Genomic DNA, 25028 nt, shown 5'->3' on the forward strand with positions numbered 1-25028 from the left:
CATAAAGCCAGAATCTCCAGACAAAGGGATTATGAGCTGGTTTTGTGATTTCTCCAGCGGCCACTAGGGCGACTAACGTTAGGGTTAGACTACCTAACTGCATGTTTGCAGTGAGCTATGCTGCCGGCGCAGGGTGAGTTTTAAGGGGTTGTTCCTAGCTCTGTCCACAGTCCACGTGTCCGGTGCTTCAGCCGCCGCCGTGATTGGTCCCAGAAGATCAGAGGTTGGGTTCACTGGCTTGACGTGGGTGTAGGTGTAGTGGATCCACGATGCGATGCCTTTTACCTTTAGGGCGGTGGGTGTGGTTAGGAGTACCTGGAGTGGTCCTTTCTACCTGGGTTCTAGGGTCTCTTGTCGGTGTCGCTTGACCAGGACCCAGTCTCCCGGCTGGTACGGATGGGGTTTCGGCGGGGGACCGGCCTTATATAGTTCCTTCAGCTTGGGCCAGATTTTTTGATGAATTTTCTGCAAGGCTTGTAGGGAAAACAAGAGTTCAGAGACATTTTCTGTTTCGGACTTGAGCAGATCATCTTTTAGGCCGGGAACTAAGGGTGGGGGTCTGCTATGCATAATTTCATAAGGAGTAAGGCCCAGTCTGTAAGGGGTGTTACGGGCCCAGAACAGAGCGTAGGGGAGAAGGACCACCTAATTAGCGCCAGTCTCCATAGTCAATTTAGTTAAGGTCTCTTTTAAGGTCCGATTCATTTTCTCTACCTGTCCTGAACTCTGGGGCCTGTAAGCGCAATGTAGTTTCTAATTTGCCCCAAGGATGGAAGCCAAATCCTGACTTACCTTAGCGACGAAGGCCGGCCCATTATCTGACCCTATCTGGACGGGGAAGCCATACCTGGGGAGGATATCTTCCAGGATTTTCTTTGCTACAACCTGAGCAGTTTTTTTCTTGGTGGGGAATGCTTCAGTCCACCCTGAAAAAGTATCTACAAAGACAAGTAAGTACCGATACCCGTATTTTCCTGGCTTTATCTCAGTAAAATCTACTTTCCAGTAGATACCGGGCCTGGTTCCCCTGAGCCTTGTTCCCGTTGCAGCCTGGGATTGGGGGTAGGCGTTGTTAAGCTGGCAGACTTTGCAACTTGTCACGATGTTGCTGGCCATCTCGGCTGTATGTCTGAATTTGAGCTTAGAGCGTCTGATCAGGTCTATCATCCACCGAGCACCCAGGTGGGTGGTTCGGTGGATGTGTTCTAACATTTGTTGTCCTAATTTTTCTGGTAGGATGGTTTGGTCATTAGTATCAGTCCACCACCCATTCTGGATCTGTTTCAGGGGAAGCTTGTCAATCCACTGGAGATCTTGTTCTGAATAATCAGGGAAATATGGCAAGTCCCGGGGGCCCGGGTCAGGGAGCTGGAGTGTAAGGAGTTGGCTGGGAGCCTTTGCCACCTTTCTTGCAGTTTGGTCCGCCAGAAAGTTGCCTTGAGCAGTTGGAGTAGTTAGTTTCTGATGCCCTGGGCAATGCACAATGGCTAACTTTTCTGGCCTCCATAAGGCTGTTAGCAGGGCTAGGATTTTTTGCTTGTTTTTTATTTCTTTTTTTTCAGCCGTCAGTAACCCCCGCTCCCTGTAAATGGCCCCATGTATATGTGCTGTTGCAAAAGCATATCGGCTGTCTGTATATACCGTCAGCTTTTTCCCCGCCCCTAAGGTAAGAGCTTGGGTGAGCGCTATTAATTCGGCCTTCTGGGCCGATGTCCCCGGGGGCAGGGGTTCCGCCCAGATTACCTCAGTCTCTGAAGTCACTGCCGCTCCAGCGTACCTCTGGCCCTGATGCATGAAGCTGCTCCCATCAGTGAACCAGACGAGGTCAGCGTCAGGAAGTGGGCGATCCTGCAGGTCTTCTCGAACTCCGTGCACCTGAGCTAGTATCTCGGTGCAGTCATGGAGTGGGGCGTCCAGGTCCGGGTTGGGCAGTAGCGAGGCAGTCTCTTACCCAGTGGCCAGCCTCCTTGCAGTAGGCACATTGGTCTTTTTTTCAGATTATCATGCCTGGGGGGGGGGCCGCCTAGGTTGGGTGTACTCTGGCTGTAGATGTTCTTTCTGTACTACTGCTGCCAGGACCTTGGTCATTTTTTTAGTGGCCTTAAATTGCCTTTTTTCTGGAGTATCTCTGTTATTATAAACCTGCTGGGCTATCTGAAGGAGGTTTTGAATCCGCTTTTCTTTCAAGTCTTTTAGTTTTTGGAGTTTTTTTTTAATATCTGGGGCTGCCTGATTTATGAAAGACATTACAACAGCTGTCTGACTTTCTGGAGCCTCTGGATCTATGGGGGTGTACTGTCTAAAAGTTTCTATTAATTTTTTAAGTAGGTGGCTGGGCTCTCTGTCTTTTCTTGCCGAATAGAATATATTTTAGTCAAATTAGTGGGCTTGCAAGCAGCTGCCCGGAGACCTGCCATTAGAGTCTGGCGATAAAGGTGTAGCCGTCCCCTACCTTCTGCCGTGTTGTAGTCCTACGCCGGCCTGGTCAGAGGAAAGGTCGCGTTTATGAGGTCAGGGTTAGCAGTCGGTTGACTGTCGTCCCCCGGGACCAGCTTTCCAGCTTTTACCTGTATTCCCTCTCGCTCCTCCGTGGTAAACAAGATTCGGAGGAGCTGCTGACAATCATCTCAAATGGGCTGGTGGGTGAACATGACACTATCCAGTAAAGCCAGTAAATCTTTGGGGTTGTCTGAAAACCGAGCACTCTGAGCCTTTTAGTTATACAGATCACTGGTGGAGAATGGCCAGTACTGGAGCTTGGGGATTTCTGTGTCATCTGGGGGTTTTATTTCCCGAAGGGGTAAAGCCACCGTGGAGTCAGGCGGCTGGGGGGGGGGGCCTAGTCTGCGAAGTGCGCCCTCGCGTCCGCCCCCCCAGCCTTTTAAAGTTACTTTCCCTTTCAGCGAGCCCGCCTCCCCTCCGCCTGCTCCGTCCCTCTATCTCTCTCTCTAATTTTTCCGTTTCTGTCTAAATCTTTGATTGACATACTTACAGGGTCTTTTCTTTAAGTTTCTATCTCATTCGCGCGCGCTTTTTCTCTCTGTCTCTCTGTCATCCCGTGTCCTTTCTCCTTTATACTCAGTCTCTTTCTCTGACTCTCCACGTCTGCCGTTTTCTCCCCTTTCTCTTTCCGATTTCCCTTCTCACTTTCTCCCTTTCCCATCTCTATGGTCTCTCTCTCACTTATTTTCTCTTCTCTCCAGTCTCACTTTCTGTGTCTCTTTTTGTAAAGGAATGTGGGTTAGAATTAGGTTGTGGGTTGGAATCCCTGTAAAGGAAATCCGCGCTGGAAGCCGGGAGCCCGGGGACCGGGGCCGCGAGCGCGCGCCGGAAGCCGGGAGCCCGGGGACCGGGGCCGCGAGCGCGCGCCGGAAGCCGGGAGCCCGGGGACCGGGGCAATTCAGACAGCGAGCGCGCACCCGGGGACCGGGGCAATTCAGACAGCAGGCGCGCACCCGGGGACCGGGGCAATTCAGACAGCAGGCGCGCACCCGGGGACCGGGGCAATTCAGACAGCAGGCGCGCACCCGGGGACCGGGGCAATTCAGACAGCAGGCGCGCACCCGGGGACCGGGGCAATTCAGACAGCAGGCGCGCACCCGGGGACCGGGGCAATTCAGACAGCAGGCGCGCACCCGGGGACCGGGGCAATTCAGACAGCAGGCGCGCACCCGGGGACTGGGGTCAGATTCAGACTGTTGCCCGGATCGCGAACCCGCTCCGGCAACTCAGATCGCAATTTAAATCAGAAGAGAGCCAGGGGACGTCTCCCACCGGTCTCCACTGGCTGTCCTATAGCGCGTCCGCCAGGACTGTGCCAGCCTCAGTTTCAGACCTCGCGAGTCAGAGATTCAGATTCAGAACAGACACACAGACACAGACAGACAAACGGAGACGAGCCAGCTCACCTATCAGTAGATCGATCCTAGCAGATCCGTTGACCAGGGGTCTGGTGGGCTTGGAGAATCCCGGACGGGCCCCCAGATGTTATGCCCAGACTGTTTGTTCCCCAAAGAAGACCACCAGAGTCCAGAGTCAAAGCCAAGCGGCAAGGATCTTTACTACAAGTTCGAACTTGGTCCCTCCTTTACACAGTATACAAGAGGGCCCCGAACAATGCGAGCGTTTGCTTTTTATAGCCCGAAATTTGTAGGGGAACAAAGAAATTCTTTTGGCTCCTGCGCTTTCAGTAACCTTGAACGGCTGTCCCCTTATCGGAGACTTTCCAGGTGGTGTTTGTACTGAGCTCAGGGAGTTTGAGAGATATATGGTGGTGGGATGGGAGGATGGGATGTGTTTGTGCTAGGCTCAGGGAGTTTTGAGCCCGGGGCTGAGGAATGTGCCCAGCTCCTTTCACAATCATAACAGGTAAAAACTGAAAAACAACAAAAACCAGATTACTTTAATCTCTGGAAATTATTATAAGAGCACACAGAAAAATTTTAAAAGATAATTTATTATAATAAATCTAGTAAATATTGATAAGAACAGTGCTACTCTGTGGCATTTGAGCCACTACCTGTTCCCTCCCTCCCTTCTTCCTGCTCAGCATGACAGAAACATTATGTCAGGGCAGTGCAGTGAAATACACAGGACTCCCTCTCATCCTACTTCCTACTTAAGGACTATGACATCTTCTTGGGAGAATCAGCCCAGCAGAATTTCTCCTTATCTCCATTTTTTGTATAGAAATTCAGTCAAGAAGACCCCTGAACACAGTCAAGAAAGAATGAAAGAAATGAGACTTTCTTTCCCCACACAGTTTTAATTAAAGGGTGAAACTTTTATCTCAGGCATGACAGCCTGAGACTATTGGAGCCCAATTTCCTCTTGTCCCAGATCACTTGTGAGGCTTCACACTAGAAGATTCCATACCAGATGAAGCAAACTAAAAAAGAGAGAAGCCACTTGCTCTGTCCACTGTCCTGCTAGTAAAGCAGATATGTTACTCCAAGACAAGTGGGTCATTGCCCCCCTCCAATCCACCCCACTCAACAGCAATCACAAAGACCGTTTGCCTAGAAAGAGAGTGATCAGATCTCTATAAAGAAATGGATTTTATTTGGAATAGCTTGTGGGAAAGTTCAAGCCTAAGGGCAATTTCAAAAACAATGAAGGTTTTGGTGATAAGTAATTAAGAAGATGCAGGTAATCCCATGGAAGCAACTACCCAAACCTTAGACCAGCTGAAGTTTACCAGAGATAATACAGGAAAAGACACAGAAGAGCACTCCTAGGGTTGAAGATTCATCTCAAAGGCTACCTATGCAAAGAGACCTGACTTTCTTGAAAGCAGGCTGCAAAACAATTTAGGTGCCCAGGGCACTGTTGAAAACAATAGAGCAATTATCCATCAATTCATGTAACCTAACAGCTAGATGTGACCAACAAAGGCAAATAAGTTAATAGACAAATCAAGGAAAAAGTCAAAGACAGCCCTTCTAAAACATTGTCTTCCCACAGTGACAGTGCCCATCTCATACCACCTTTTTGTTCTAATTGGGCCATTAATGTATTTGACGATGCCCAACCATGTTGCTGAAGTCAACGTTCTTTACTCAGTCTATGACTTAAATGTTTCTCCTGGAAACACCCTCACAGACACATCAAGAAATAACGCTTTACCAGCTATCTGGACATTCCTTAGTCCAGTTAAGCTGACACATAAAATTAACCACCACAGGCAAAGAGGAGAAGCAGCAACCTTGACAGACCACTTGATATTATTGTGTTTGAGAAGCAAAACCAAAAGGAATGAAGAAGCAAAGAGAGACTTGAAAACAGAAAGTGAAAAGTGACTCATCACATAAAATAAATCTCCAATAAGATTAGCAGAAAATTTCACAAAATAAACCTTGCAGGAAAGAAAGCAGTAGGATGATACCTTTAAAGTCCTGAAAAAAAAAATGTAAGCTGAGAATTCTATATTTGGCAAAACTATCTTTCAAAACTATGGAAGAAATTAAGACATCCCAAGACAAGCAACAGCTAAGGGAGTTTATTATCGCTAAAACTTTCCTACAAAATATGCTAGAGAGTCCTTCAAGTAGAAAGGAAAGGACATTAGACAGTAATTCAAAGTCATATAAAAATATACAGTTCTTCAGTAAAGGTAAATATGTGGACAAATTGTAATTTTGGTTTGTAACTTAAGTCTTTCATTTTCTACAAAATTTTAAAAAAACGAGTAACAAATTGTAAACCTATGTTGAAAACTATGTGATATAAAGATGTGCTGTGTGACACTGATAACATAAAGGGGTTGAAGCTATACAGTAGTAGAGTTTTTTGTGTGAATGAAGTTAAATTGGTATCAACTTAAGATAGAGTAACATAACTTTAGGACATTATATGCAATCCCTATAATAATCTTAAATAATCTACCTATAGAATATAAGCAAAAGGAAATAAAAAGGGAATCAAAATTTATCACCACAAAAGTCAACTAAAAATAAAGAAAATCAGTAAAGGAAAAAATAAGGGACAAAATAGCTATAAGAAAACAAAATTTACCTGTAGTCCCAGCTACTCGGGAGGCTGAGGCCGGAGAACGGCATGAACCCGGGAGGTGGAGCTTACAGTGAGCCGAGATCGTGCCACTGCACTCCAGCCTGGGTGACAGAATAAGACTCCATCTAAAAAAAAAAAAAAAAAAAAAATTTACAATGTCAATTGTAAGCTCTTCCCTATCAGTAATTATTCTCAACATAAATGAAAATATTTATATTTTCATTCAAAAGACAGATTGGCAGAATGGATTTTTAAAAATTAACAGGATCCAGCTATATACTGTCTACAAGGGACTCACTTTAGACCTAAAGACACACATAGGTTGAAAGTGAGAGGATAGAAAAATAATATTAAATTAAAAAATTGACCAAAAGAGAACAGTGGCAATTATATTAATATCACACAAAATGCACTTTCAGTGAAGAATGGTTACAAAAGACAAAGTAGGACATTATATAATAATGAAAGGATGAATTCACTAAGAAGATATAACAATTATAAACACATATGAAACAAACATTGAGAGAATTGAAAGGGGAAATAGACAGCTCTACAATAACAGTAGACTTTAATAACCCACTTTCAATAATGGATAGAAAAATTTGAAAGAACAATAAGAAGCTAGCGAACTTAAGAACTATTTTAGAACAATTGTATCTAATGGATATACACAGAACACTCCATTTAACAAGGCAGAATATGCATTTTTCTCAAGTGCACATGGAACATTCTCCAGGATAGACCATGTTAGGCTACAAAATAAGTCTTAGTAAATGTTAATGTATGGAAATCATATGAAGTTTTTTTTTCTCATCACAATGGAATAAAACTGCAAATTAATACCAGAAGAAAAACTTTAAAAATTAGAAATGAGTGAAATTAAGCAACACACTCTTAAACAGGCCATGGGTCAAAGAAGAAATCACAAGGTGTATTAGTTTGTTTTCATGATGCTGGCAAAGACATACCGGAGACTGGGAAGACAAAGAGGTTTAATTGGACTTACAGTTTCATATGGCCAGGGAGGCCTCAGAATCATGGCGGGAGTCAAAAAGCACTTCTTATATGGAGGCATCAAGAGAAAATGAGGAAGAAGCAAATGCAGTAACCCCTGATAAACCAATCAGCCCTCATAAGACTATTTACTATCATGAGAATAGCACAGGAAAGACTGGCCCCCGTGATTCAATTACCTCCCACTGAGTCCCCCTTGGATTCTGGGAGGTAAAATTCAAGTTGAGATTTGGGTGGGGATACATCCACCCAACCATATCATTCCACCCATGGCCCCTGCAAATATCATGTCCTCACATTTCAAAACCAATCATACCTTCCCAACAGTCCCCCAAAGTCTTAACTCATTTCAGTATTAACCCAAAAGTCCACAGTCCAAAATCTCATCTGAGACAAGGCAAGTCCCTTCCACCTATGAGCCTGTAAAATCAAAAGCAAACTAGTTACTTCCTAGATACAATGGGGGTACAGGCATTTGGTAAATACAGCCATTCCAAATGGAAGAAATTGGCCAAAACAAAGTTACAGGGCCCACGCAAGTTCGAAATCCAGCGGGGCAGTCAAATTTTAAAGCTCCAAAATGATCTCCTTTGACTCCAGGTCTCACATCCAGGTCATGCTTATGCAAGAGGTGGGTTCCAGTGGTCTTGTGCAGCTCCACCCCTGTGACTTTGCAGGACACAGCCCCACTCCCAGCTGCTTTCACGTGCTGGCATTGAGGGTCTGTGGCTTTTCCAACCACACAGTGCAGGCTGTTGGTGGATCTGCCATTCTGGGGTCTGGAGGATGGTGGCCCTTTTCTCACAGGTCCACTAGGCAGTGCCCCAGTAGGGATTCTGTGTGGGGGCTCCGACCCCACATTTCCCTTCCATGCTGCCCTGGCAGAGGTTCTCCATGAGAGCCCTGCTCCTGCAGCAAACTTTTGCCTGGGCATCCAGGCATTTCCAAACATCTGAAATCTGGGCGGGAGTTTCCAAACCTCAATTCTTGACTTCTGTGCACCCGCAGGTTCAGCACCACGCAGAAGCTGCCAGGGCTTGGCAGCTTCCACCCTCTGAAGCTACAGCCCAAGCTGCAAGTTGGCCCCTTTCAGCCATGGCTGGAGTGGCTGGGACACAAGGCACTAGTCTGCACATGGCATGGGAACCCTGGGCCCGGCCTATGAAACCACTGTTTCCTCTTGGGCTTCTGGGCCTGTGATGGGAGTGGCTGCTGTGAAGGTCTCTGATGTGGTGGCCTGAAGGCATTTTCCCCAAGGTCTTGGGGATTAACCTTAGGCTCCTTGCTACTTATGCAAATATCTGCAGCCAGCTTGAATTTCTCCCCAGAAAATGGGTTTTTCTTTTCTATTACATAATCAAGCTGCAAATTTTCTGAACATTTATGCTCTGTTTCCTTTACAAAACTGAATGCCTTTAACAGCATCCAAGTCACCCCTTGAATGCTTTTCTGCTTAGAAATTTCTTCTGCCAGATACCCTAAATCATCTCTCTGAAGTTCAAAGTTCCACAAATCTCTAGGGCAGGGGCAAAATGCCACCAGCTATTTAGGTAAAACATAACAAGAGTCACCTTCACTTCAATTCCCAACAAGTTCCTCGACTCCATCTGAGACCACCTCAGCCTGGATTTTATTGTCCATGTTGCTATTAGCATTTTGGGCAAAACCATTCAACAAGTCTCTAGGAAGTTCCAAAGTTTCCCACATTTTCCTGTCTTCTTCAGAGCCCTTCAAACTGTTCCAGTCTCTGCCTGTTACCCAGTTACAAAGCTGCTTCCACATTTTCGGGTATCTTTTCAGCAACCCACTCTATTGGTACCAATTTACTGTTTTAGTCTGTTTTCACGCTGCTGATAAAGACATACCTGAGACTGGGAAGAAAAAGATGTTTAATTGAACTTACAACTCCACATAGCTGGGGAGGCCTCAGAATCATGGCTGGAGGCAAAAGTCAGGGGGCAACAGAAAATGAAGAAGCAAAAGTGGAAACCCCTGATAAACCCATCAGATCTCATGAGACTTATTCACTATCAAAAGAGTAGCATGGGAAAGAGTGGTCCCATGATTCAATTATCTCCCCCTGGGTTCCTCCCACAATATGTGGGAATTCTGGGAGAGTCAAGTTGAGATTTGGGTGGGGTCACAGCCAAACCATATCAGAAGGGAAATTAGAAAATATCTTAAGACAAATGAAAATGAAAACACTACATGCCAAATTATGGGACTGAGTAAAAGCAGTGCTAAGAGAGATAATTGTAATGGTAAACACTCTCCTCACTGGATTTTTTGTTTGAGATTGTTCTTCTTTTTTAACACAAATGTTCACTGACATTACTACTAATTTTACAGAAATAAAAATAATTGTAAAAAGTACTGTGAACAACTGCACCTCAACAAAATAGATAACCTAGATGAAAATGGACAGATTTCTAGAAATGTACAATCAACTAATACTGGATCATAAAGAAATAAGGAATTCCAACAGATGGGTAATGAGTAAGGAAATTGAGTCAGTCATCAAAACCCTTACATGAAAGAAAAGTTCAGGATCAGATGGCTTCATCAGTGAATTCTAACAAACATTTAAAGAAGAATTAACATCAATCTTCAAATTTTTAGAAACATTAAAGAGGAAAGAATACTTCTATACTCATTCAATGAGGCCAGTATTATGCTGATGTCAAAGTCAGAAAAAGATATGACAAGAAATACACACTAATATTACTTATGAATATTGATGCCAAAAATTATTTGGTTTACTAGGACACCAAATTCAATAGCATATTGGAAGTATTATATGCCAAGATGAAGTAGGATTTATTCCTGGGATGTAAAGATAGTTTTACATACAAAAATTAATTTGCCATACCATCTCAGCACAATAAAGATATATGTAGAAAACCCACAGCTAACATCATACTCAATGGTGGAAGACTGAAAGCTTTTTCTATAAGATCAACAACAAGGCAAGTATGTTCAATTTTACCACTTGTATTCAACATAGTGTTAAAAGTTGTAACCAGAGCAATCAGGAAAGAAAAAGAAATAAAAAACATCTAAATTGGAAAGATAGAAGTAAAATCATCTCTGTTCTCGGATGAGATCCTCTCATATGTATAAAATCCCAAGAATACACACAAACACCGCCCCCCCACCCCGCCATACACACGCAGAAACAAACAAAACCTGTTTGAACTAATAAACACATTTAGTGACATTTCAGTATATAAAATCAGCACATAAAAATTGGCCATAAATATGTCCTAACAATGTGTAATCTGAAAAGGAATTTGAGAAAAGCAATTCCATTTACAATAGCATCAAAAGAATAATAAACTTAGGAATAAGTCTAACCAAAGAGATGAAAGACTTATACACTGAAAACCACAACCCACTGCTGAAATTAAAGAAGACACAAATAAATGGAAAGAAATCCCATGTACATGAACTAGATGATTTAATATTGTTATGATATCCATACTACCCAAACCAATCTACAGATTCAATGCAATTCCTATTATAATTTCAGTAATGTCTTTTGCAAAAATAAAAAAAAAGTCACTCCTAACATTCCTAATAAATCTCAAGGAATTCCCAATTGCCAAAACAATCCTGCAAGAGAAAAATAAAGTTAGAGGTCTTATATTTTCTGCTTTTGAAACTTACTACAAAGCTATGGTAATCAAAACAGTGTAGTAGTAACATAAAGACAGACATATAGACCAATGGAATAGAATAGAGAGAGCCCAGAAATAAACTCTTACATTTATGGTCAAATAAACAATGGTGCCAAGATGGCTTAATGGGGAAAAAGACATCTTTTCAACAAGTGGTACATAGAAAAATACATATTCACATGCAAAAGAGCAAAGTTTGAACATTTTATCATCTAATATTATTGAAAAAAATTAACGGAAAATGTATCAAATATCTAAACGTAAGAGCTAGAGCTATAAAACTCTTGGGAGAAAACATAGGGGAAAAGCTTCATGACACTGGATTTGGTAGTAATTTGTTGGATATGACACCAAAAGCACAGGTAACAAAAGAAAAAATATATACAAATTGGACTCTATCAAAATTTAAAATATTTGTTCATCAAAGGATGTTATCAATAAAGTAAAACAAGTAACACAAAAAATGAGAGAAAAATGCAACTCATCTATCTGATAAAGGAATAATATCTAGAATATAAAAAAAGTCCCCACAATTCAACACTATAAAACAAACAATTCAGTTCAAAAATGAGCCAAGGATTTATAGACATTGGTCCAAAATATATATACAAATGGTCAATAAACATATAACAAATACTCAACATCACCAGGAATCAATAGGAAAATGCAAATCAAAACACAATGAGACATCACTTCTCTTCTAAAAATGCATGGGGAATTTGTGGTAATTGCATATATCAGATATATAGACACAGAAATGATGATTGTGAAGAACTTTATACTCACAGATTCTCCAGAAACAGGAGGCATAGCAGGCCACAGAGGGCCACACGAGAGAAGCAACAAGGTCAGTTAGGAGGCACAAGGGCAACAGGGGAAAACATGGCCTGGAGCCTTTATTTGGGGTTTTCTGGGAAAAAATGGGCAAGGCAGGATAGGTGCGCCCAGTACATTTGGGATTTAACAATTTTGAAGAGCTCTAGACTATAGGAGCCATCTCTAGTTGTCTGGTATCTGATTCTAGGGTGATTTACGGCAGGAAAAATATTGGCTCAGTGTGTGAAAGTGATAAAGGATATGGTTGGGGCTGTGGACTCTGAATTGTTTTGTTTGTATATCAGAGAGGCTGAAAGGGGAGTTGTTTGCTGTCTGAAATTAGTTAGTTACCCTTGGGAAAGGAAGTCTATCTGGTATCAACGAGGGTCCAATTTCCAGAGCATCAAGAGTGCGGAAAACTTAGTCAATACAACTTTACACCCTTTGGGATGGCTATTTTTCAAAACAAAACAAAACAGAAGACAAGTGTTACAAGGATCTGAAGAAATTTGAACCATTAGTATTTCTAGTAGGAATAACAAATGCAGCAGCAACTGTGGAAAACAGTATGGCAGTTCTTGAAAAAACTAAACAGAATTAAACCATAGGATTCAACAATTCTACTTCTGGGAATATTTTTAAAATTTTTTTAAATTTTTTAAAAAATTTAAAAAATAAGTTTATGAATATTTGTACACTAGTGTTCATATCAGCATTATTCACAATAGCCGGAAGGTGAAAACAATACAAATGTCCATCAATAGATAAATGGATAAATTAAGTGTGGTGTATAAATACAAGTGGAATATTATTCAGCCTTTAAAAAGAATGAAATTCTGATACATGCTACATGGGTGAAACTTGAATGCATTATGCTAAATGAAATAAGACAGACACACACACACCCATACACACACACACACACACACACACACACAAATGCATGATTCTGCTTACATGAGATAACGATAGCAGTCAAATTCATAGAGACAGAAAGTAGAATGGAGTTTTCCAGCAGCTAGGGGAGGAGAAAATGGAGAGTTATTATTTAATCCATATAGAGTTTCACCATGGTAGGATGAAAAAGTTATGGAAATGAATAGCGGTGATTGTTACCCAACAATGTGAAACTTAATGACACAGACATGTACACTTAAGAATGGTTAAAATGGTAAATTTTATGTCTTGTACATTTTAACACAATTTTAAAAATTAAATTAAATCTAACAATAACCAAGCCAAACTAGGCAGTTTTTCTCCATAAGCTGTGCTTTTAATCATTTTGTTGTAAGTAATGATACAGAAATGTTTTAACCAACAAATAATTGTATGAACATATGCAGACATATAGATATATAAAGCACCATTAACTTAAGGTTAGGGTAAAAGCATTTGGGTATGACTGTCATACAATAGCTCATAAAGCAGTATTTAATAATAACCTAGACAAGAGAATATATGGTACAAATATGTTATAAGAGAAAAAGGTCGTAATCCATTGTTCAGTCTTTCCTCAATTAAAATAGAGCTTTATTCCTTAGTTTACCTTCATCTTTTCTATTCACTTACGTCTTTCTTCTTCCTCCTCTTCCATTTTCCACGCCGTCCATGGTTGCAGTCTCTGCTGCAAGCATGCAAAAAGAAGACAGTATTGACATTTCCATAGAATGAAGGTCTTGAAAATCTTCAATGAATTCACTAAATGTTTCTGTTACAAAGATATTCAAGAGAAAACTGAAGAAGCAGCAGAGGGAAATTCTTTCCATAGAGAGGGCATGACTTCTAGAACTTACTAACCTAAAAACAAAAGAACATGGCCTATAGAAAAAGCTGGCTTCATAAACAGGAAGCAGAAGTCTGTGTAATGTCATTTTGACCAAAGTCCTTTATCTTAATAGAAAAAGGTGATTTTTCTCTCTAAGAAGGCTAAGTTTAGTATGGTCAGGTGCTCAAGTTAAAGTAAATAAAATGTACTCTGTCTAGGTTAACCAGTAAGGGATTTATTTATAAAAAGATCTTAATAGTTACCAGAATAGCAGTTATCTGGGGGGAACAGATAAGGTTGAAATTCCAGAAATAAAAAACACAAACCATTCAGTAGAACAGGCTGCATTTAACAAACAAATAAAATTAATAGCACTGCTATATCAATTACTGGAAGAAAGAAATTCAGCTTTTCTGAAACCACTGTTGATGAATGCTTTGTAATTTTTAAAAAATGTGTTACTGTAATTAGGTGATAGTCCCCATTTATTTAATTAAATACTAATCTAGTGTTGCTGTGAAGTGATTTTGGAGATGTCATTAAAGTCCCTAATCAGTTAACTTTAAATAAGGGAGATAAGCCTGGATAATCTATGTAGGCATGACAACCACTTAGAAGACATAAAAAGCAAGGCAGAGTGTTTCTGAAAAAGTGCAAAGAAATTCTTTCTATTGACAACTTTGGCCCATGCCCATGGAATTCCTCCTACTCATAATCTTCCCTTTCTGATTGCCCACCCTACAGATATCAAACTAGTTTCAACTGTATCAATTCACACCACTGTATAATAAAATTCCTTGGCACATCTCTCTAGAGAGCTAGAAAGCTAATTAAATATGGATAGTCAGAGAGATAGAGAATTCTGACTGCTGTACCACTCTATGACAAAAACCTGACTTTGAAACAACTACCATTCCCCAAATCCACAGGCTTCCCATAGGCAAAACATAATTCTACTCAAAACAATGTCATTTCCTGCTTTCAAATCAGTGGAACTAGGGGTATATGTAAGTCAAATGCCTACACCCTAGCTCCAAGTGAGACTAGGAACTCAATTTTGATTTCTACTTTGAAAAGACAGAACTTCTAACAGGTGAATTTTCCCAAATACTGGAAGCCGGGCGCGGTGGCTCAAGCCTGTAATCCCAGCACTTTGGGAGGCCGAGGCGGGTGGATCACGAGGTCAGGAGATCCAGACCATCCTGGCTAACATGGTGAAACCCCGTCTCTACTAAAAATACAAAAAACTAGCCGGGCGTGGTGGCGGGCGCCTGTAGTCCCAGCTACTCGGAGGCTGAGGCAGGAGAATGGCGTGAACCCGGGAGGCGGAGCTTGCAGTGAGCCGAGATCGCGCCACTGCACTCCAGCTTGGGTGACACAGCGAGACTCCGTCTCAAAAAAAAAAAAACTGGAAGCCTATCCAAAAGGTTGAAAACAGCCAAAAATATAATTCCTGGCCAGGTACGGTGGCTCACACCTGTAATCTCAGCACTTTGGGAGGCTGAGGCGGGCAGATCACAAGGTCAGGAGCTTGAGACCAGCCCGACCAACATGGTGAAACCCCGTCTCTACTAAAAATACAAAAATTAGCCAGGCATGGTGGCACACGCCTGAAATCTCAGCTACTCAGGTGGCTGAGGCAGGAGAATCGCTTGAACTCAGGAGGCAGAGGTTGCAGTGTGCTGAGATTGTGCCACTGCACTCTAGCCTGGGCAACAGAGCGAGACTCTGTCTCAAAAAAATATATATATAATTCCTTCTCCTCAAATTTCTGGCTTCTCAAAATCTCTTAAAGGAAGAATTTACTCTTTAACCTATTAATCCCAATTAATAATTGAGTGACATACTCAAGATTAATAGGTAAAAGAGCAAATTGTGTTTTATTAGCTTTGAGTATGTTACTTAGCTGACTTGAGGTCTCAACATAATGGTGATCATGCTAGCTTTGATTACACAAACACATGTGATGACTATTTTCCCATGTTAATATATATCAGTCTGTGCGTCAGTCTGGATGCTCTAGATTATAGGGCTGTAACGAGTAACCCCCAGAGCTCTGTGGCTTAATACAACAAATGTTTGTTTGTTGCACATGGTACAAGCCCTATGTGTTGGCCACGGGGCTTTTTTACCATAGTCACTTAGGAACACAAGTTGAGGGACACTTTTTCTTGAAGTGTCCTTCCATAATTATCAAGGCAGAAAAAAGGGACATGGTTTATTGTGCATTTTACCTTAAAACTTCTATAAGACAGGTCACAGGTTCCTTCTGCTCACATTTTGTCAACCAAATATAGGTCATTCTTAGATTCTGGAGAATATGGCAAGGGTAATCTAACCATAATTTTTGAAGAAACACAAGGTTTGTTAACAACCTTCTCTTTTTTCGTTGCCAATAAGTCTTTATTTATTCACTGTATTTTCCCAGGGAAAGGAGAAGAGAAGGGAAGAGTCAGCATGTGTTACAAAATGATTAGAAAATGGGAAAGGAAATACCCAGTACGGCAAATTCAACCATCAAATAAATACACCCCAGTGATGGGGTCACCAAAATCCAAAGGGGCTCAGTCTCCTGCAGTTCAGGAATGAGGGGAAGGGATCACGAAAAGAACAGACAAACTCAGGCTTTCCAACCCTCCCTCCCAATAAACACAAGATTTCATGCAAAGCTTTGGTTTCTAGCAGCAAACATGGAGTTACATTCATTCGTCTCCTATTAAACAATCTTGGGGCCACTTTGACAAAAGTTTCTTGCACCTGCATAACAGTTCCTGAGTGCCTTGGATATACATTCATATTCCCTTTCGTGGCCTCCTGACCACACTTTCCACATGGAAGGCCCTCAGTTGCTTCTCTCTACTTTAGGATTAAAGATTAACTAGGTTTGATCCATCCAAAGTGCAGCAGTGTCTCAAGCATTTGGCATGGATACATCAAGAAATGGTCTTGACTCAGGAAGTTGGGAACAAGGGATGGAGGGTTCCTAGCTTCTTCAGGATGTTTGCATAAATCATTTAAGAGTTGTGAAGACACTACAAGCATTAAATGTGTATGTGTCTGGGTGTGTAGATTTTCTTTTGGGGGTGAACGGAAAACAGGGCAGGGTAGGAGACAAGTTTTTAGGACAGAAGATGTGGTCTAATAGGTAATAGGGGAAGGGGAACACAAAAGAAAGATGGTTCAAGATCTCCACTTTAGAAGAGGGCCCCCCAAACTAATGTTTCAGATCTTTTGGCCTGATGCAGAACCTTCTGTCAAAGATGGTCTCAATACAAAAAGAAGTTATAAGTAAACAAGAAGTAAACAAAACCCCAAAAGAACATGGAAAAAGACCAATTCATTATATTTACATAAAGTAGGCCCCTAGCGATCACCAACTCCGTGAAGTCCTACAAAGCCCAGACAAATACAATAACTGGGGGCAGTGCGGAGGGCAGCATTTAGGGAAGATAAGAACCCAAGATCAGACACACATCACCCAATGCATTCTATTTCATTTGTCCCATTTCAACACAGTGAGGCAGGTTTGTGATGATCTCAGAGCACGTAAATGAAACACCTTTTTCTCCTTTAGCTACCATGATACTATTAATCACTAGTGTAGTGAGCAGGACATGGGCTCCAGGCACCACAAAGAAGCCCTCACGTCAGGAGATTGAGACCATCCTGGCTAACACGGAGAAACTCCGTTTCTACTAAAAAAAAAAAATACGAAAAATTAGCCAGGTGTGGTGGCAGGGGCCTGTAGTCCCAGCTCCCTGGGAGGCGGAGCTTGCAGTGAATTGAGATCGTGCCACTGCACTCCAGTGTGGGTGACAGAGCAAGACTCCGTCTCAAAAAAAAAAAAAAAAAAAAAAAAAGAAGCCCTCGCTTATGGGTCTCCCTGGAACCCCAAAATTCTGAACGGTTAAGGATTTTAGACCTTGTTTCATATACCCAACCCTCGACAGCACAGGATAACAGAGGTATTGGTCTTAAAACTTATCCTTACCAACTCACATTTTTTTCTGAACACACATACCCTGTGGAGCATGGTAGGCCTAATCTGGTGAAGAATGGATCTGGGATGTAAAGCATATCCTGTGCCCTAGGATTAGACAAGCCTCACCTATCTTGGCTTCCTCTCTGGACCTTTCACCTGGCCCAACCTCTCCTAGTGTCTCTGCACCACCATTTCCTGTTTAGACTAATTTCCAATCTTCCAGTAGTTGGCGATCAAGTCATGGGGTAACCCAGTTAAAATCTATCTCCCATAAAAAATTGTCAAGGCAGAGGGGGTTTCAAGAGGATACTACGGCAGAAAAGCCAGCTCTCTTTAGCAAAAATGAGGTAGTTCAATAGTCTGCGAACTCCAAATAGTTGCTCTCCCTGGTGGCAAAAACGACGACAAAAAGTATTTCTGCTGTGCAAACCTGGAGTTGCTGCCGGCTTATACCTGAGATTTCTCATGTACCTGAGAACACAGTGCAGGAAATGAGGGACTTAGATTAAAATATACAAAAATACAAAACCAGAATATTTAGAGTAAGGAAAAAAATGTTAAAATGCACGAGATAACATCAGTCACACACAGCTAATGCAGTTGGCATCCTGGAGAAAGTGAGACCCGAGGTGCTGTATCCAAGGGAGCAAGTAAATAAAATCACATTGGCCCAGAATGCGGTGGGGGTGAGCATAGGAGCAGCAGGTTTGCAGCTATTCTCCCAAACACAGTTTTTGCCTTCATCTCTACCCATTGTTTGGGACAGTCCCCAGCACCCTATCCCAAAAGTGGGTATAAGGATACAAGATGTGAAAACAAAACAAAAACACCACCTTATTCCTGAGAGATTCCCTCCCACAGAATGTAGTGGCCTGGCTCCATGAATCCGGTCTTATACTTAATCACTTCACTCTGGAATGGAAATTATTACTAAATATTCTTCCTTCAAAGTGTCAGAGGCATTTGAACCAGAGTAGCTCCATCTTGAATAGGGGCTGGGTAAAAGGAGGCTGAGACCTGCCAGGCGCATTCCCAAGGGATTAAGGCATTCTTAGTCACAGGATGAGATACAACATACAACTCATAAAGACCTTGCTGATAAAACAGATTGCATTAAGAAGCCGGCCATATCCCACAAAAACCAAGACAGGGATGAGAGTGACCTCTGGTTGTCCTCACTGCTACACTCCCACCAGCGACATGACAGTTTACAAATGCCATGCGAACGTCAGGAAGTTACTCTGTATGGTCTAAAAAGGGGAGACATGAATAATCTACCACTTATTTAGCATACAATCAAGAAACGACCATAAAAACAGGCAACCAGCAGCCCTCGGGGGCTGCTCTGCCTATGGAGCAGCCATTCGTTATTCCCTTACTTTCTTAATAAACGTGCCTTCACGGACTCACCCTGAATTCTTTCTTGCGCCATATCCAAGAACCCTCTCCTAGGGTCTGGATCGAGACCTCTTTCCGGTAACAAAGGAAAACAACTTCCGTACCTAGGCCACTTTCAACAGCTGGAAATTCCCACGGCCACCCCCGCGCCACCGCCCCAGAAGCCCTCACTTGCATTTGGACAGAGCATGGTTGCAGTTCCTTTGCCTCACCCTTTCCCCCCACCTAGAGGGAAGAAGGGGCGATGGTGTGAACCCCAGCCTGAGACACATTGGGGCCAGCTGGCCCCAATGTACCCTATTCCCACTTTCCCCACTTTGCCTGCTCCTTGAAATTTCCTGCTCTTGGGAAACACGAAGCTCCACCCATTGTGGCTCAATTCTTGGAATTCCGGGGGCAGGGCAGGGCTGTGGATTTCTTCTTCCCGTGGAGAGCAGGTTGGCTTGACCTGTGCGCGAGGGGCCTGCTGGGCCTTATGGTAGCCGTGAGGCTACCATATGGCTGACACTCTGGCAGAAGTGGCACTTCTTGGGCTGGGGTGGCAGCTTGCATTCCTTAGCATGATGGTCTAGACCTCCACAGTTGTAGTACCTGTCTCCTTTTGATGTGCGTTTCTGCATGTTCTTCCCCTTTGGCTGCCTCTCACTCCCAATACAGAACACCCCACCAGGTCCGGTGACCGCACGGTTAGATTCCACACCCTTGGCTGACTCCTCCACTGCCTCGCCCTCCTTCAGGCTCCAGGAAGCCCTCCGTGTGCAGCTTACTGTGGTGCTCGATCCACTGGGGGATCGAGCGCGACCCCGGCGAGGGCGGTCGACGAAGCCCAAGGGCACGTTGAACCACTTACAAATGCCGGCACGTCGAACCACTTACAAATGCCGGCACGTTGAACCACTTAAAAATGCCGGCACGTTGAACCACTTACAAATGCCGGCACGTGGAACCACTTAAAAATGCCGGCACGTTGAACCACTTACAAATGCCGGCACGTTGAACCACTTACAGATGCCGGCACGTTGAACCACTTACAGATGCCAGCACCTTGCAGCAGCTGAGGCTTGTCCGCGGCCGGGGCTGTGTCCTCCAGCGCCTCTTTAGGTGCCTCCTCTGCCGCCTTGGCGCAGCCATCTGCTAACTGCTGATTGGACACGGAGCCCAGGGTCGTCAGCTGAGCCCGCGGCCTTGGGTCCCAGGTTGGGCGGCTGCTGGCCCCAGAGAAATCAGAAGGCCTCAACCTTCTTCACTACCTAAGTTTTCAACAGCTGTGTAAAAGAATGTATATACTTCACCTTTAAAGGGTTTACTTGATGGAAATAAAAAAGGAATTTATAAATTTTAAAGTTTCCGCTTACATAACAATAGCTAGATCTGGTAGGAAGTCGGAGCATGACAATTCCATGGTCTGCCTGCTGCAGAAAGGGTCCAGGGTAAGGTACAGCCTCCTCACCTGGGAACACACGGAAAGATTTCTAGGGCAGTACAATAATTTCTAGAATGAGAAATCATTCCAGGAAAATAAAGAGGTTGAAAACACCTGTCTGGCTTCCCTTCTTAGGGGAGATCACAGATGGTTAAGGTGGGAAGTAGAGAAAGGAAATTATCTCTATATATGTGTATATAATCATTGGAGAACTTGAAAATATCAGAAGATAGATGAGTAGATTCATTTCATAGATGCAGCCTTTAAGGGGAGGGACTTCACTAAAAGAAGTCCCATGTTCTCCATTGTGTTTTATCAAACATACATTGGGAAAATAGCATTTGCACAGGGTAAGTCTGAAGAAGATCTGTTTTCTCACGGTCTTCAAGGAGGCATTTGGAGATTTCAGAAATCCCTCTGTGCCTCAGGGGGGAGGGGAGGGGAAGGGAGGGGAGAACTCACAGATGTGTGGCAGTGGCCTGAGTATGCAATGAAGAAGCCACAGTGTGCAGACTTAGAGCAGAGGCAGAAGGGTGGACCCTGAGACATTATCTGTGGATACCTGAAAAACAACTCAGAAAGAAAGGCAGGACCAGTCATGCCTCAGCAGTCACCAGTCCAGGAAATGGAAGAGACACGTCACCTGTGGCAACAGCCATTGATGATCTGAGGACATTGAACATCTCTAACGGTTCTGTGGAACTTCACAAACCTCCTGCCCTGATGCACCATCTCCAGGGAGAGTAAAGAGAGTCTGGAAAAACAAAGAAGGCTGAATTATCCAAAATCAGGAATGGAAGCCAGAAGTAAGTGAAAGTTGGCAACTGGCAGAATGAGTCCACAGGAGGAATATTAGGACTGTTTTAGAACATAAAGTTTATTCTATGTGTAGAACTCATTTTCATTTTATATAAATGTATAATCCAATGACAAATACCTTCAAATATTTAGCAAACTTGGGTCTATTTCCATGGAAAAGTTGAGCATTTATGAAAGTTAAGAAATATTTAAGAAATTAAAAATCCTTCAAGTGTTTTTTGTTTTTTTGATGGAGTCTTGCTCTGTAGCCCAGGCTGGAGTACAGTGGAGCAATCTCGGCTCACTGCAACCTCTGCCTCATGGGTTCAAGCAATTCTCCTGCTTCAGCCTCCTGAGTAGCTGGGACTATAGGTGCATACCATGGCTAATTTCTTCTGTATTTTAGTAGAGACATGGTTGCCCAGACTGGTCTCGAACTCCTGAGCTCAGACAATCCACTCGCCTCAGCCTCCCAAAGTGCTAGGATTACAGGCTTGAACCACCATGCCTGGCCAAATGTTCTTTAAAAATGGCGCTTTGTGACAACTCTAAAGATAAGCCTATTCTAGAAATCTCTCCATTGAATGCTTATTTTAATTTCAACAAACTTGGGATAATAGTGTAATAAAGTGTCATATAGGTATTCTTCATATTTAATAATTATTAATACTCTACCATTTATGCTTCATTTTTCTTTCGTTTCATTTTTCTTTTTCTTTCTCCACCTTCCTTTTTAATTTCCTCCTTCCTTCTTTCTTTCCTTTCTTCCTTCCTTTTTTTCCTGAAGTATCTTAAAATACAAATACACTCAATAGATGTTTTCTAAATAAATAAATTACACACATGTGTGGCTTTAAATGTCAATTAAGAAGTTATTGTGGTCCAGTTAAAATTACAAGTTGTAACTCTTTCCCATTTAGAAGTTTTGAGTCATGAAGAGAGAAAACAGATAAACAATTATAATTTAGTGAGCTAAACAAAATAATAAAGAGTATGAACTGGGACAATATGTAAATGAAAGGATATAAATGAATGGGAGGAGCATAATAGGAAGAAAAAAGATGATAGAATATGATGGAAGAAAGGCTACTATGGATAGGAGGAAGAGCACTGGGCACCAGGAACACTTGTCTGTCCACAGTATGTAGGAGGATAGAGTGAACAAGGGCAGTAATTCATCTGAAAAACATTCAGGTTTTTACTTCTAGATTTTCAGGAAAGGTAAAAATGAGAATCAAACATATCGAACACATTGTGCAAGAGACCAATATTCCCCATTTTGATCCTCTCTTCACCTACGCCTTGGGGGAGGCGCTTAAGGTAGTTGCACGCATGTGGAAATTACATACACACATATATACATGTGAACACAGGCATACAGTATACAGACCAATATGTATATGCTATGTATATTTATATGGCGTATCTATAATGTAAGATATATGTGTGTATATATGTGTGTACAAGTTTCATTTATGTATGGCAATAAAACAAAACAAACTTTGACGAAAAAAAAAGATGAAGAAGCCTAAGAGGAGAATGTGTTACCTTCAGAGACTGCAAGTGATGAAGCCTCAATGGGCCACAGATGAGATTTATGGAGAAGTGGTGGAAGATGAGCCTTGGGAAAGCCTACAAAGGAACAGTCCTTTATATCCTGATATATATGTTTTAAATTCCTAGATTTAGGGCGTGTTTTTCAGTTTTAAGCTGAAAGGAGTGGATCAGATTTAGTTTTGGAAAGATCAATGGGAAGAATAAACACAACCTGGTATAATGTAAAGACTAATAGGGTAGACAAAATTGGCAAGCGTGATAAAAAATGAAACAGAAATGTTACAACTAAAACATGTTAGGAGTAAAAGAAATATATAACTGAGCTTTGAGATTTGAAAAAAATAAATTATAGTCCACAACTCAAAGTCAATGCTGTGAAAAATCGTATAGTGAAACATTTTTAGGCAAAAGATAACATCAAAACTAACTAGAAACATGACAGTTTTATAATCTTTCAATAAAGAAATTTAATAGTTAAAAAACTCAACCCCCAAAACAAAACAAAAACATATAAAAACTAGTTTTCAGATTGTTTCATAAGCAAATACTAACACATATTCAAAAATCAATGATTTTTTTACTATTCAAGAAATCACATACTCTTCCTTTCCCTCCCTCCTTTGTTCTCTCCCTCCTTTCTTCTTTCTGTCCTCTCTTCTTTCCTTCCATTTTTCCCCCTTTTATTTTTTCTTTTTATATATTTTATTTTTAAGGGTGACATAATCTTGATATCTAAATTTATAGATGATAGTACATGAAAAAAAAAAGCTTCCAAAAAGCATCACTGTTGGCTGTAGGTACAAAAAATCCAAATAGAATATAAGCAAGTAAATCCAGCTTCTTAATACATAGACACATATGCACATATATATAAACACCATTAGGAAAAGTTGGGTCTATGCTAGGAAAGCAAAAATATTTTCATTAGAAAAATCTATTAATGTAATTTGGTATAATAAAAGGAAATAATTGTAATTTTCAACGGAGGAAGAAAAATCATTTAATAAACCCATATCTATTCATTAAAAATAAATAGTTCCAAATTAATTTATTCCAAAATAAATAGAAAAAAACCTGTTAAAACCTGATTGAGCAAATTGCATTCTTAAAAATAAATGATAGGAATATTTTCTTTGAAATCTGCAACAAAATTAAGACACTCACTATGAGTGTTCCTTTTAGTATTATGTAAGAGTTTCTAAGAGGAGTTCACTAAATGAGAAAAGGGAATTTTAAAATATAAGTATTGTAAATAAACAAAATACTCATTATTAAAAAATGTTATGACTATTACAATTGTCAACATAAGAAACAAAACCAATAGAGTTAATAGAAGAGTTTAAGGAATATTGCTAAGTACAAAACCTTTATTAAAAAATGCATCTCTAGATATTGGGAATTAATACTTAGAAAACACTTTTTTAAAGGTATCATACAAAATGTTCCTAAATATATAAAAGTATAATACTGTATTCAAAATCATAAAAGAGAACATTAATAATTGAGAGGTAAACCAAGTTCATGGATGGGAACACTCCAACTTAATATTATAAAAAGTCAGTTCTCTCAAAATTAATCCATATTCAATGCAATCCAATCAAAATACCAACAGCTTTATTGAGAAACTTGAAAATTTATTTAAAAATTCATAAGGAAGAGTAAAGGGCTCAGAATAGTCAACATAATTGAAGAACAGTGTAGGGGTTCTTAGTCTACAAAATAACAAGCATTTTATAAAAGTGCTATGATTAAGAGACTATAATACTGGTTTAAGAATAGACAAAGAGACAAAGAATTCAAACAGAGAACCCAGAAACGGAGTCACAAAACAAGGTAACTTGATTTATGACAAAGACAAAGATTAGTGAAGAAAGGATATGCTAGTCAATAAAAGGCACTGGGGAAATTATCATCCACTGAAAACAAATAGTATTCATACCACAAACCATATGAAAAAAAAAATTGCAGTTGAATGAAATGTGTTTCAATGTTGAAGGCAGGAAATCTCTTTATGACTTTGGTGTATTGGGAGGATTCATTTTATAATGCACAAACAATAGGGAAAAAAGAGAAGATAAATCCAATCTC

General features: G+C 41.3%; 1 protein-coding gene and 1 pseudogene across 1 annotated transcript; both read right to left on the reverse strand.

The window, feature by feature from the left end:
• Window positions 1-545: 545 nt before the first annotated feature.
• Window positions 546-2916, reverse strand: LOC139358506 (uncharacterized). The gene is made up of 2 exons (XM_071079666.1): window positions 2453-2916; window positions 546-1966 (listed from the first exon to the last, which is right to left on the reverse strand). The coding sequence occupies exon 2, from the start codon at window positions 1792-1794 to the stop codon at window positions 754-756; it is 1041 nt and encodes a 346-aa protein (XP_070935767.1). The 5' UTR covers window positions 1795-1966; window positions 2453-2916; the 3' UTR covers window positions 546-753.
• A 15129-nt stretch (window positions 2917-18045) lies between these two features.
• LOC105481640 (protein lin-28 homolog A pseudogene) lies at window positions 18046-20396 on the reverse strand (annotated as a pseudogene).
• Between the last annotated feature and the right edge of the window lie 4632 nt (window positions 20397-25028).

Source organism: Macaca nemestrina, chromosome 15 (genome assembly GCF_043159975.1).
Source record: "Macaca nemestrina isolate mMacNem1 chromosome 15, mMacNem.hap1, whole genome shotgun sequence".
NCBI classification, from domain to species: Eukaryota; Metazoa; Chordata; class Mammalia; order Primates; family Cercopithecidae; genus Macaca; species Macaca nemestrina.